This window comes from Plectrocnemia conspersa, unplaced genomic scaffold (assembly GCF_051122295.1).
Source record: "Plectrocnemia conspersa isolate PC_06_02 unplaced genomic scaffold, ASM5112229v1 ptg000009l, whole genome shotgun sequence".
Taxonomy (NCBI): Eukaryota; Metazoa; Arthropoda; class Insecta; order Trichoptera; family Polycentropodidae; genus Plectrocnemia; species Plectrocnemia conspersa.
In genome coordinates, this window is record NW_028277173.1 from 12,266,628 (window position 1) to 12,281,723 (window position 15,096).

Consider the following 15,096-nt stretch of genomic DNA (forward strand, 5'->3'; position numbering starts at 1 on the left):
GACTTACATGATCTTTAAAAATATACAATACAATTTTTAGTAATGATCTTTACCTGATATGAGTCCCATGCTTGTTCAGAAAATGAGCTGTGCTCTTCAGTACCAGCTGTTTGAATGCTCTTATCTAAATCTGAATCCCTATCGTTGCCCAAGTCAGTAGTTATTTTATCAATGACGGCAATAGCCAAAAGCGGTAGTCGTGGCCTAACTAGTCCTCCTTCTCGGCCAAGCTTAAACTTGGGTACAAGTTCACACTTTTGTTTGTACTCGTCGTTATCTTCAGAAGATAATGCATTCAAAGTCCTGTCAGTACTTCTATGCACCCTTGACAGTAGATGCAATTTGACATTATCTTCACTGTCATTTCCTGATGTAGATGTAGAATCAAATCTAAAATAAAATAAAATTATTGATACATTGAACACTACATATTAATTACAAGTAATTCTTGAATGTTGCTAATAAATATTTTTGTAATGTTGTCATAATAGTTACTGTAAAATAAAATATTAATTATCGCTCCTGATTTTTGTTTATGAGGTATGTGCAATTCTAAGTCACATAATAAAAACTACCTATGCTTATTTCTTGAAGATGACGGATCACTGGCTGCACTTCGTTCAAATTTGTCTCTCAATAACTCAGATCTACCAGAGAAAGAGCAAGATTTGGTGAGCTTATGTCCTTCCTTAATCTTATCCACACTTTCCAAATCAAACGATGCATTCCTGAAGTTTCTTTTTCTGAGTTTAAAGCGTTTACGCTTAGACAAACTCTGTTTTGAGTCACTCTGTTGTTCATTGCATCCATCGATTAATGTAGCCGAACTAGATATATTACCCTAAAAGCAATATCAACATTAGGCTATGACCACATATTATCATATAACAGCAAAAGTGAAAATATATACCTGAACAGTGGTTTTGACGCTACTCAAACTTCCCTGATACTTTCCTCTATTCGGTGAACAACCACCCATGTTTTGCGGTGTCATGGTCAGAGTGTTTAAAGCTGATTCAGAAATCGACATTCCAGACGTTCTTTCGTAAGTAATGGTATCATTCAAAGATGACGGAGTGTTTAAAATATTTCCAGATCCAGAGGTTTTTGCAACATCAATAGGAGTAATTTGAGAGAGACATGAAACTGACCACGGTCTTGCACTTGACGTACTATTTCGTTTTCTTCTCATAATGACCTAAATAAAAAAATAGGGTTAGTTAAATTAAAAACATTTCATAATTAAATCTTCAGTGCAATAATTTTATACTGCGAGTCCTGTATTTTTTCAACAGAGTTGTAAAATAGGACAAGTTCAAAAGTTCTAAATTCCATAAAATATGAATTACCTTTGTATGCTCGGGTGTACTTTGATTAGTCGGAGTCATTGCATTAATACTATGTTCTTGAGAGGACATGTGTTTATATGTAGCAATGCTGGGAGATAATTCTTCAGATGTTACAGATAGCCTATCAGGATCGCTATCGCCCGTTGTGTATTCGCCGGAAGCGTCGCAACTATCAAATTTCTATAAAAAAAATAGTTCATTAATAACGATCATCATATCATTGAATTTATCATATAGAGTAGACTTACAAGTTGTGAGTTATCCGAGTGCTTGTCTTTAGAATGCTGCCGAAGCCATTCCCTGATGCGCGAGATTTTAATTTGAGTAGCAACTCCGTTAGAACTTTCGTTGAACACCAAAGGTTTGAAACTACGGTTAATTTTGCTTTTCTTACCAGAGCTCTTAACCAAATCTTTAGAAATCGGATTCATTTTCAAGACCATCTCTTCAGCTTGATTCACAAGTTGTTTGATATTTTCCTTAGTGTATATGGTCTGATAAGTTGGCTCTTTATTGTAGATGATCATATTGTCGTGTTCATATATTATATTGCTGTTGGATTTATTTAATTCGTTGTTGCAACTCTCCAACATTGATTTCAGATCAGATTCCTTGATGTCATTAAATATTTCAGTCTGCTCTTCGACAGAAGAAGTCATGACGTCCGCGTCTTGAGCAGAATTATCTTTTTCACAATTGGTATAAGTCCACTCCTCTTCTGACGTCTCTTCCTGAGATTTTTCGTCATTTCCCGAAGCACCGGATACAACCTGCCTATCAGAATCTGTATCGTGATGCTTGAAATAGAAAGTGGCGAGATTCTTGGAACTACGGTTTGAGCGATTGAACTTAGAAAAGTCCACAGGTTTCTTCTGACGTTTGACTACAGTCGGCGGAGTTTGTTGTTCATCGTACATCGAAGTATTGAGAGTTTCGGTTATTTCTAAAAATATATATTTAATTAATATTGTTAACAGGAATTATATTGCTGATGAAGTCCAACAATTATTTACCTAATCCGCTGATTTCATCTATTTTGTTAGAGTCGATCACGACCTGATCATCACTCATGCATCTTTTGAAATTCTCTTCGACTAAAGGCATGGCAAAAATTTTATCGTCGCAGCCTGTTTGTAATGAGCTCATAATGATATCATTGTCGTCGATTACAGAGCCTTCTGTATCAGCATCAGATCCAGGAGACGTATCTTTATAATCATAGCAATCGGGAACTAATCCATCGCAATGGTCGTCTCCGTCATCCTAAAAAACATTATAAATTTAATATAGAACTTTCATGATATCATATTATTTGAATAAGTTAAATAAGTAACACTGTTAAGTTTAATATTTTATAACAAAAATTAATAACTAGTAAAATTTCTAAAAAATTTGCGCTACGCGGCATAAGTTACTGCTCCTTTTTATCTCTCAAATGTAAACCAAAATATATATATCTATCAAAGCTTTAGCTTTAACAAATAAATTCACATAAAATTAAATAATATTAAAGTCCGACATTTCACATACACCCACATCGATCATTTGCTACAAAAGTCTAGACCTATTATCATTATGTAGCTTTGTAGTACAATAAAAATATATATTTAGAGGTCGATGTTGAAACAATCACGCAATATGTATATTATTAAAAATATATTAATACCTCAGAATACGAATCTTCGTCGCTGTAAAGTGGTTTTGCAGAAGGACCTGGTATATCTTGATCAGCATCACCCGAAGGATCAGTAAGACGACGATGTTTCACGACTGGTCCTTCATTATTCTCGATGACGGGATATTCAACAAGTTCCTAAAAAATAATAAATAAAATATGAATTAAAACGTAAAGTATTCACATATATTTATTATAATACACGTAGTAAATGCTCACGGTAACCAAATAGCGATAATAACACGAGAGAACCATATTGAACCATAAACAAAGACTAAACTCAGCAGCTCAAAATTGACAACCTGTCCGAAGGACGAGCAAGGAGCGAATGATTTGTTGTATCACCTGTGCCAAGTTCGTCCCTCGGGTGAGTCCAGTTAAGAGATAAGAGCGATTTCCTGGAAATCCCCACTAATGGTGCGTCAAAAACGGCGTATTACGCGAAAACTTACTTTAACGAACGGATAATTATTTATACCTACTATATTCCTAAAATATAATCGCATGCATAATTTTATTATATTTTGCTTACAAATTAATTACAAGATTGCCTCAATTAATTATAAGATTCAATTCGCCGGTAAGAGAAATGCAAATAGCATTCTAATTTATTTAATATCTAGTCGATTGTAGACATTTACACGGCAATTGATGTTAAAACGGTAATGAAAATTACCTTAATTACTGCTCGAATCTTTCGGTTTCTACATCAACGCTAACTCGGTGCTTCACTATTTTCAAATATATATTTTTAATTATTTTTGGCTTCATATTTAGCTTTAGCTCCTCTTTTGGTATAAAATTAATGATAACGTTAATTCAAAACAGTGGTTTTTTAGACTTGAAAAAACAAGCATAAAATATTGGCCGTTAATAATATTGTTTTATTGTCGACAATATGCAACTCCATTTGAATAACCATCAATACATATGTTTCAAGAAGTAATGATAAGTAAAATGTACTTGAACATAAAACTGTTTTAGGTAGCTATCCTAAATGTCAAATGATGAAAGAGTGATGCATCGCAATATTATGCACTTCCAGCCTCACGCTTCTGCATCACGTACAACAAGCAAACGTGGCCAATTAAGAGCATCATCATCCAGCATCGAACATCTCGGGTTTGCTCTCACGAAAAACAATACGTTATTATACCATAAACGCCAACACGAATCGAAATGTGCATGTGCATACACACGCAAAGTGCATTAAAATCGCATAAAGCTCGCGATCAACATAACATTTAAGAGTAGGGCTGCTAACATAAGTAAATTGATTATTTGAACCCCTAAAATCCCACAACGGCAAATTGCATGATGGCGAATCGAGGTATTAGGTGTTATAGCACCCCCGAGGGTTGCGATGATAGACGTAAGAATGACACGTACGAAAATTGGTTTTGGGGTGAAGGCGGTTTTGTTTGTTGTGTATGAAATATCGAATTATATGGGTAAATATTTTGTGGTGTAAATAAAATAATGCTATATTTCATAAGTGTTTAAATACAATTAATGCTTTTTATAAGTCGATTTTCAATTACACGTGTTATTGGTTTTGAATGTAATGTACGATTGAAGGAAGAGGAATATTTTCCCATAGATCAAATAAATAATGTCACAAATCTTCCAACCAATATTATTACAAATGAGAGCAGCTATTATATTATACATATAAATTGTTTGAAAAATGTTTCTGGAAAACATTTTTCCCTTATGCTATTATACAAGCACACATTAGCATGCTATTTATTTATAAAAAAAGTGCGCGAAATTTGAGCCTAAGACTGAATTTTAATCTCATCGTTAATACGCTAAAGCAATACTAGAAAAATAAATATTTGAAAACTCCTGATTTTTTTTAAAGCTATGTATATAATAAATATGTTTTGCAATTCAAGTCAAGTATCTACAAGAGTTCGTCAAGTACCATTATATACAATATATTTGTATACTCGTAGTTATATCTACATTCAACATAATCCACCCCTCTTCGAAAGCCAACGGTTGCTATCACATTTTGGGCTTTGGTAGTAAAAATCAATAAACGGTGAAGCCAATAAATCTAGCCGATACAATATAGGCACGGTGTTAAAATATGCAATGACAGCGAGTGAAAAATGTTTCGGCGCGTTCCAAATAGTATTTTAATTATATATGTTAGTATTGAAAACGGTGTTATGTACACAATAAAAAATGTACGTATCCTATATTTGGATAACCTTGTCTCGAAATAATTGTTACATGTCATAAAGCGAACGTAACGTGTAATTATTACGAGACGGCGAGCAGCGTTTCTTTGAAGTCTAAGTGGAGGAAAAAAACAGTCAGAAACCATTAGCTTGCATTATATTGTAGATAAGGATGTTCGATTTTTTTTAGGGATTTACCACTCAGGTGTATAGCTGTAAATCTATTGCGAAATAATTGTTAAAAAAATAAAAGATACGCATATTTTTATATACCCTAATTAATTTACAATTACATTAAAATTGCATATTTTTTTCAGATATGAAAAAAAATCAGTTTCAACATAAGTTAAAATAAGGTATACATAGAAATATTTTTTATAAAAATGAAAACGAAACATGTTTACATATAACGTATATATGTAGATTTTATGTTATCATCTAATTAACATTTTTAAATTTTAACTAAAAGGATTTATTAAAAATACATATTTTAAACCAATGATTATATGTAGCAAAAGTAGGTTGAGGTTTGCATATTATATATCGATAGCATCACTTTGATCGCAATCTACAACTGCATATAATAGAAAAATAATGAGTTTAATGATCGCTGTTAAATGATAAAGATGCACACAGCACAAAGATTATTATTACTAAAACAATGAAATCTTAAAAATCATATTTCTGCACATTTAACCAAGCATTTGATATTCTCTTATTTTTCATCTACTTTCTATATATTTGATCAAATAAAAAAATATTATTTTATAGATCACAGAAATACGAACAAGTTGTTTAAAAAATCTTTTCATCATCTGCCATTTTACATCTCAAAAAAAATTGTGTCAATGCCAATGAATATATTCACATTAATCATACCCTGATTTTTAATGAATAACAAAATACAACTTTAAACGTTCTTTTAACATTAGTTAATAAAGAGCATGAAAATTGACACTAATACCATAAAATAAAGAATTAGTTTTAATGGATTACTATATGTCTATGTAAGATAAATTGAAAGATTTAACTTTATTTTAAAACATATAAACGTGAAATTTGTCTCAAGTCTACAAATTTGGTGGTGATATGTTTTTCGTATTACTGACAAAAAAAACAGATAATAATCTCGATCTGTTTTGTTTATGAATCTTGTTTAATAATATTTTTTTAGGAAATCACGATTTATAATTTTAGCATATGAAAATTGACACATAACTTAAATTTAGAATAAAAATATTTTTTCAAGCACTATATGTAGTGTAACCATATTTCCCACGACTCAAAACGGAACGCCACGCCAAAATAAAAATCCCTCGCCCATATATAAAAAATAATAAAAGTGTTGTACGTCCAAAAAAAATTACAGCTTTTCCTTCGAAGAACCATTAATATCATCAAGGAAATATATTTTTTCAGAAAGTACAAGAAAAATTAATGAAACATGAAGATAAAAAAATATGTTTATATAAAAATAATTATAGCGATGAAGGACTATTTTTTTAATTGCATTTGACGTGAATTTTTGACTTCTGAGAAGAGATAATTGTTTTTTGCGCTCTCCTATTAGACAAAATTCGTTTAGATGTGCTTTATTAGATTCTCACTCAAAAAGTTTAAATACAAACGTTTGATAATCGAGCGTTTTCACACCGATGGCACGATTTTATTGCTTTTGACCTGGACTGGAAGTTCACTATATGGCAACACTGAGCAGCAAAGAAAATACGACAAATTATCAAGTAAATATTATGAGTAAATATTTTTAATAATTTATATATATATATATATCGCATAAAATATGATTTCAGTAAATATGTTGCAACGGTGGCTAATTTTTATATTAATTTGTAGCATAGAAAGGGTTAACTCGTACCTATTATTATTTATTCAAGAAATTATATTACGATGTTAAAAAATATACAAAATGCAATTTTTGTCATGAGGCTCGGAATCATCGTTTTTCATGGTCCGGGTTCGCTCTCGACGGCCCTGAGTAAAGTTAGTGTACACTACGGAATTAATTGAGATTTTAAAATATTCCCTCAAATCTAAGGTATAATTATTTACTTTTACAAAACAAAACACTGCCTTAACCACAGTATTTAATAAGTAAATGTGAACATTACACATGCCGCTCACTGCACCAGATTCACATTCACGCACACATACAAAATTTGAATAATCTTATACGATTCGTTCCAGATTACGAAACCGTAATATCAGATGAGATTCGTTTCGATCAAATCAAACATACGCGTGTTTCAAATAAAAACCTTAACTTTCTTCAGACAAAAACTACTAAAGCACCACAAGCATATATGCATGATGATCTCGAAATTGAAGAGAGCACAAATATTGAGATTTCAAATTCCGAGACGGTCACGAGCGCGACGAAGAAAAATCTCACACGAGTGGCTAAAAGTGGATGCTGGGGACCCGGACTCTGGGGACACGAACCAGATCACGTGCCGCCGGTCTCCGCATTCTAACAGAGCACTTACACGACGACCATCCTTGTCGTGATGATGCGAACAACACGGCGAAAATCAATCACGACCTAAGCAGAGAACCGCTCTTGAGCGGGATGATGCTGGATATGCGTTGTAGAGAATGGACCAGAAGACGCGAGTACGCTGTTGACACGAACATCACATAAAATACATTCCGGAGAAGGTAGTCTGAGCTTTGTAGGTCATGGTGAGGATGGACTGATGAATGATTGATGAAATTCAGCGGCGGCGCGCCAGCAGGTTAATTTTACTAATATTTTTATATCGATCATATATATAAACAATAAGTTTCGGCCCTCGATTAAAAGATGATGCGTTCACAGCTTGCCTTCAAACGGTTTCAAGCGTTACTCTAAAACTCACTTTTTGAAGATGTATTTAAAAAACGACTTGCATTTATGTATGAATGTATTACAAAACATACTATTTTTTTACCTTTCAATCTTATAAGTATTTTTTTCATTTTCTGCGAAATAGAAAGTGGGAATTTTTTTATCATTTAAGTGTTTTTTAGGAACCCTCTAAATTAACAATTTTTAGAACTTTGACTCAAAAATTATATTGATTTGAATAGACGTAAAATTAAAATCTATTCTGCGTCATTAATTACATGTTATAATTTAGTCTTAAAAAATAATAATATACATTATATGTATAATATATTAAAGTAACATTGATACTAAATTGCAGAAAAACATAATTTATTTATAGTAAAAAATGCTATCAAAAGCTTTAGCGTACTTGAGATAAGGTATATTGTTATTAATAAAAAAATGCATTCCATGAATTTTCTTATCGTTACAAAAAGATATTGTTTTTTTAGATAACTTTCATTTTTTAAAGAACTCGTTTAAAATAATCTGTTTCTCAAATTCCCTTTAAAGTATTATAAAAAACAAGGTGAAATAGAAAGTGGGAAACTTTTTTGGCAATATCAGTTAAATCGACGGCTTTGTGAAGAACCTTTAAAATACCACACTGCGAACTTTGACTCAAAATATATTAAGTGAAAGCGATATACACGCAAACGCTCAGTTTTTAATTAAAAAAGCAGCAATTCAATACAAGATTTACACGCCAAATTAAAATTTAAAAATACGTACATTAATCAAGAAGCTGATTAGAAAAATTGATGTTTTTACGCGCGCGTTTATCAAAATCGTGACCGTAAAATTATAAATAACAATACGCAGAAGAAGTTGTTCAAAATTGAAAACCATAAAGGGGCCCCGATTGTATATGGCTAAATGACTATGTGGATATCATAGCCATATAATATACGAGAGGAAAACGTGATGATATGCCTTCGACGGGCCATGACGGACAATAAACGTAAAAAGATGATGAGAAAACTTTACGGAAACGAAATCGTATGTGGGTTAAGGACGACCTCAAACAGTGATCCAAAAGAGTGTGCCCTCGAGCCGCTTTTCTAGCAATCATACTATCATGTGGACGTATAATTATGTAAATGTACAACGAAGAAAAGTGTTGATAATGGAGTAACAAAAGTGTAATTTGATACTATTCAATTCGAAATAAAACTTGTAATTTTACACATGAACTATTTTAAGAATAGTTACGAAAAGAAAGCTGCAACCAATCAAGAAGAGCATCAAAGAGCTCTTAGTATGTTATATAAGGTAGATTAAAACAAACTATATAAGATAACATTTAACAAAATGTATGCAGTAATTTGCTACAAAATAAAATATGCGTAAAAAGCATTAATACATACATAATTCGTAATTATTGTATCATTTTTGTATTTTGTAAATGTATCGCATATAAATATTTGCAGCAATTGAGCCTCAAAAGTATCTCTTGTGTATCTGTGTATTGATAATTTCATTTATACGCCTATTGAAAAGTTTTTTATTAGTGGAAAGGACAAAATTAAAATCCCTGATCGACAAATAATTATTATATTGTTGAATCTCTGGGCGTTTATGTCATCGGGTTTAATTTAAAACGAAAGTTCTAAATCAATTAACAGTACGATCCGTATCATTTCTTAAACGATCTAATCAATTTATTTACCCTTTCTTCACTAAATCACTCTCCAAATTAGAAGTCGGTCTTCTAGGCCGTAAACGTTTCGATAAGCTCGCTCCTCCCACGCGCTGCAACGCCGAAACGCTCAGCTTCGTTATAACTAAATTAGCGGCGTATCTTTTCAATTGTGCCACCGTAGATTGATAGTGATGTAAAAATAGGTCCAATGAAAAAATATCCTCACGCACTGCGCGTAATCAACGCCCGAGAGGAGAAAGTGAGTGCCAGAAGAATGCAATTAAGCTTTTTGAAAGCTCGACGAGAGAGACCTCCCTCGTGGACCTGGACGTGAAAGCTTTCAAGGTGAGCATCGATCGGTGATCGAGTTCGGACAATCAAAACATCCGGGCGGTGTTGCATAACCGTACAAATTTGTTGTCATAGCTGAGATGAATGCTTTTCTCACACAACAATGGCACCGAATCGACGTCTCGGAGATTTTATCTCAGATTCTAATACCTATACAATATCTAAACGCAATCAAGACCGAATATGAAGTATCACAATAGACAATGTTGAAGTACACAGTTTGAAATATTTACATAGAATAAATAGCACGAATATGAATTAGTGATGTATAATGAAATAAATCGCGTATATTTTTTTACACATTATTTTTTCCATCATTATCTACAACCACTTCTTCCAGCTCTTAAGTCCAATTTTTAAAATAAAATTCTGAGGAAGCAATAGTCATTCAAGTGATGTTTCATTTCGAACACTGTAATATACACTCTTCATATGTATACTACTTATTATTTTATAATACTACTTATATAAAATAAAGCATCTAAAATGTTTACTTGTCTTCCTTACACAATGAGCTTATTAATCAAACAATTAAATTTCGCCCCGGAACCAAACAGGTTTTGATCGAAAATTTGGAGCGTCTTGTTCATATTTTTAAGGCTCCAATCCGGTCATGTCTACGTAATTTACCTGTTGCAGCTGCACGCAGATGCACGTGCCCATTAGCGCAATATTAAATCGGGATAAAAGCAAAAAATAATATGCACGTCTTATTTAATGCATCGCTTATTTACCCATCTAAATCCACTAGGCGAGATTTACTTAGAAATACTCACGACGTTATACGGGGGCTACTTGTTACACGTGAAATATTACCAGTGTTACCATTATCTATGGCAGAGATCCAAATGAGCTCTGGTTATCCAAGATGTATTTAGTTAGCTTCCTGGATAATATTATGTGTAGTCTAGCAAAATAGGAATTTTACAAACATTATTTAATTGATGCAAGAATTTAATTGTTTAAATTACTGGTGGCCTAATGATACAATCGTTATACACATATAATGGATGTATTCACACAAATTCGTTGACCATGAAGCTCTGAGCAGAGGTCATGTTAGCATGTAAGGTGTTTAATACAATGCGATTTTGGATGATTGCTATAAAATTATAGCAAAAAGCGTGAAGATTACCATCAAGATTTTTATGAAGGTATTTCAAGTCGTTATTTAAATCTGGTATTGAAAATTGTAGCTGTCATGATACATAAAAGCAAGTATACCGAGCCTACTACTTTATCTCGTATGACGACGTCTAAGTAGTCAAGCTATGCTCACTACTAGATCATCTTAATATGTGATAAAATTAACTAATTATAAATTTTAGATTCATATTTTAATTATTATTGTTTATATATTTTAATATTTATTTCGTAAAAATAATATTAATAAAGAAACATTACAAAATAATAAACATAAAAATTATATGATAAAGCCCTATTTATTATAAATAATACAAAATGAGACTTAGTATGTATAGGCATATGAATATTTTTCGTATATCTATGAACCATAGATATGAATTAATGAGTATAAATTTTTATGTAATCACACACTTGTACAATTTACTAAAGGGCAACACAATTATTTGTTTCGGAACAAGCTCGTGCGTTGCCATTGATTTTTGTTTTGTTGATTATTATTTACCCATAATATAGTGTTTGTTTATGTTACAGTACATATGAATTATCAATGAAAATATATTTTCACTGGCATTTCAGTGAAATCATATGTAAAAATTAAAAAATTAAGTTGTGAATGCCACTTGTTAATAAATCTTGTACGCCACCAGCGAATTTCGTTCAAAAAATAGTTATAGGGCGAAGCATCTCCAGTTAAATCCAAAATGATCCGAACGTATGTACGTGTACCAGATCATTCGCACAGTGAATAAACACAGATTCACTGATATTGATCAGTGAAAATATAAATCAATTTTTTGATAAATAAAACTGGTCAAGTTTGTGAAACTAGTGAAAATATAACTTCACTTGCGAAACGTATATTTGCCGTTTAAACCCAATCCTAATCTAAGCTAATTAATCCAATCCAACTTGACACAAGGAAGGCCTTACAATTAACTATAATTTTTGAACTATCGTTATACTACATTTGCGTTAATACAGTCAGTTCGAGAGTTATCCATTTCATCATTATTCATAATTGAGAAAGAGCTGGTAAATTTAGGTTTACATTCCCCTACTATTAGTTCTAAAGCGTACGATACTCTGATTTATTGATAAATACAAAAAATATAGTAATGATTTTAATTTATATAAATTTGTATAAAATATAAATAGAAGTAAGTATGTCAAACGTATATCCGTATCGCATGCTTTAGGTCTCGAACTGACTGTGTTAACGCAAATAAAGTATAATTCAAGTTGGCTTGGTTAATTCGTTAAGGTTGGGTTTGGGTTTGAACAGCAAATGTATGTTTCGAAACTGTAAATTGAGTTTTATAGATATTTTAAAACAGCACGTAATTTCATTATTTCACTATCAGTTAAATTAGTAGAAATATATAATATAATATATTTACCGGTGAAAGTGTATGATTTCACTGAAACAGTTCTATTTATACTAGTGAAAATTTAACTTCATTGAAAAATACACATTCACTGTAACATATACACATTATTGAAAAAAACGGGTTATACAGAAAAACTAGTACATTAATAAGAGCTTATTTTTTTAAGTAAAATATAATTATTGTATACTACTGTATTACATAATTAAACTTGAGAAAAAAAATAAAAAAGTTAAACTGCTGGCACCCAAAAAGTATTGTAACATGTATACACGTCGTCACGACTTTTCAAACATCGTATAAATAAAAATATATAGTATTTGTTATCTGAGAAATATTATTCATATTAGTTCTTAATTGTTAAAAACCGAGAACATATTTCAACTTCTTCGAAGCTTCACTGTTTATCGCATTATCATGATATGTAATCAACTTGAAATATAACACTCAAATCAGTGTAATGTTTTTGAATCTGAGAAGGTCTCGTAAAGACAATTTTGGATATGTCAGTGTGAATCAGTTTCGATTACCATGAATGTAATCGTATTAAATATCTTATTTACTTTCCATCAGTAAAATGCAAGTATTATATTATATAAATTACTCTTTAGATTCAGAATTAAGGCTCTCGTCTCAGATAACACTCCAACCGGCAATTTAATGTAATCAACTCAATTTTTCAACGCCTCGCAGTCTACGTTTCGCTTTTTAATTCACCTAGAAAAACAAACACAGCAACATTGCATTATATACGTGCAAAACTAGGGTGTTTCGCCACTGAGGCAATTCGCCTCGTGATTACGTGGAGTGGAAGAAGCAAAAAAACGGCTTTATAGAACCGCAAATATCAGCGAGATGCAATTTACAATTACCAGGTGTGTTATTCTCGGGTTTATGATACATGGCAGTCTGCCCATTTTTTACACAGCTGTACAATAAATGCCTTCTGTGATTCGTCAGATAGATATATAATACGTACAACGCGAACGTGTAATGTTAAAGGTTTCAAAATGTATATAATGTGAGTGGAGCCGACCGTCATTACGAGAGATAGATAAGGTGGAGCGTGTAGGAAGATGCTGGAAATCACGAGGCATGCGAATGCAAACTAAAAATTGTAATCTAGATATGAGGTGGTACTTAGAAGCTTATGAAGTTACTAGCTGTTATAACTTGACGCTGCTGAAAGGAACGTTTGTAAAGATAAAAAAGATAAAGATTCAACTGGACTATTTCCAAGATTAAGAATCATAGTATGATACAATGTAACTTATTGATTCTTTATGCATCTATTCATTTTACTTTTTTTTATAAAAACTAATGAATGTTTTACGAAAATGTAATAAAATACAATTTGTGCAGGATGAGGTACGTTAAAACATTGTTGTAGTGTTATTGAGCATATTAAATCGTAAAATGTTTTACTTTAGTAGATACAGAAAATAAAAAATAAGAGAGGTATTAGATTGAAAGAAAAAAACTAGTATGGGTTAGGAAATATCGTAAATTGCCTGATCAAATAGCACTAAATAAAAACTCTGCGGACAGTCGACAAGAACCGAACACGGCCATTGTACCAGGAAAAGTAAAAAATGGTACATGTAAAACTATAAAAGTAACTAACGTCATTAAAGCCATTGTTAGTAACTATAATACATCATAAGCACACGCGTGTCCAAAAATATTGCATTAAACAACCGGAAAGTAATTTCGTAACCAAAATTATCAGAGGGGAGGTTTTTTATTCGTGCAAACAACTTAGGGTTGATGGGCACGTGTTGTTCAACGAAAACAACACTCGGCATTTACATACCACAATAATTCCATTTGCAATATTTTCCGGCGGGAATTGCACGAGCGCATAAAACACTCCAACAATGGTTCAACATAACAACTAGCGAAAATACCATGACGCAACGCGTAGATTGAAATCTTTTAAGAAGATTTTGCACGATGCACAAACCGCAAATGTCATCGGCCGCGAACCTATCGACAATCGGAGGCTTATTAGCGAGTAAAGGGACTGGATCTGACGATAAAGCTTTCGAGATCTCGATGAATCTCGAACTCACGAAATATTGTATAACAGCGAATGCCTGTAAACTGTCTCATTTATTCTTAATGTTTATCAAAGTGATATTGAGCTATTAGGTTAGGAGTTGAGAATATTAAGGACAGACCCAATAAGTTATTATTATTTATACATTTATAATACTTCATATAGTAAAAAAAATCCTTGAATACTACAATGCCAGACAACTAATAAATCAATAACGTCTATAAAATAAGTCTAAATGTTGAATAAATACTAATTGGGGGAACGGTCACGGTAATATGAAAGATAAAGTGATGATTACAATCACAATTCGTTTAATATTGCGATAGTAAGTTGTGAATAAGACCTTCCAAATGGCATCCGAATGTGAAACTTTTGCAGAATAAATCTCAAAGTCTAATGCGAGTATTCGTGAATCT

The 15,096-nt window shown here is 32.0% G+C and overlaps 1 protein-coding gene across 5 annotated transcripts in view; it reads right to left on the bottom strand.

The window, feature by feature from the left end:
- The window catches only part of klar (klarsicht), a 210,741-nt gene that overhangs the window by 15,982 nt on the left and 179,663 nt on the right, over positions 1 to 15,096 (bottom strand). For all 5 annotated transcript variants that reach the window (XM_088193582.1, XM_088193584.1, XM_088193583.1 and 2 more), the window contains 7 exons: positions 3,016 to 3,162; positions 2,363 to 2,612; positions 1,598 to 2,292; positions 1,350 to 1,529; positions 911 to 1,198; positions 576 to 841; positions 54 to 390 (listed from right to left, as the gene is read on the bottom strand). In XM_088193582.1, coding sequence (XP_088049708.1) covers positions 54 to 390; positions 576 to 841; positions 911 to 1,198; positions 1,350 to 1,529; positions 1,598 to 2,292; positions 2,363 to 2,612; positions 3,016 to 3,162 — 2,163 coding nt within the window. The remainder of the gene's footprint in view (positions 1 to 53; positions 391 to 575; positions 842 to 910; positions 1,199 to 1,349; positions 1,530 to 1,597; positions 2,293 to 2,362; positions 2,613 to 3,015; positions 3,163 to 15,096) is intronic.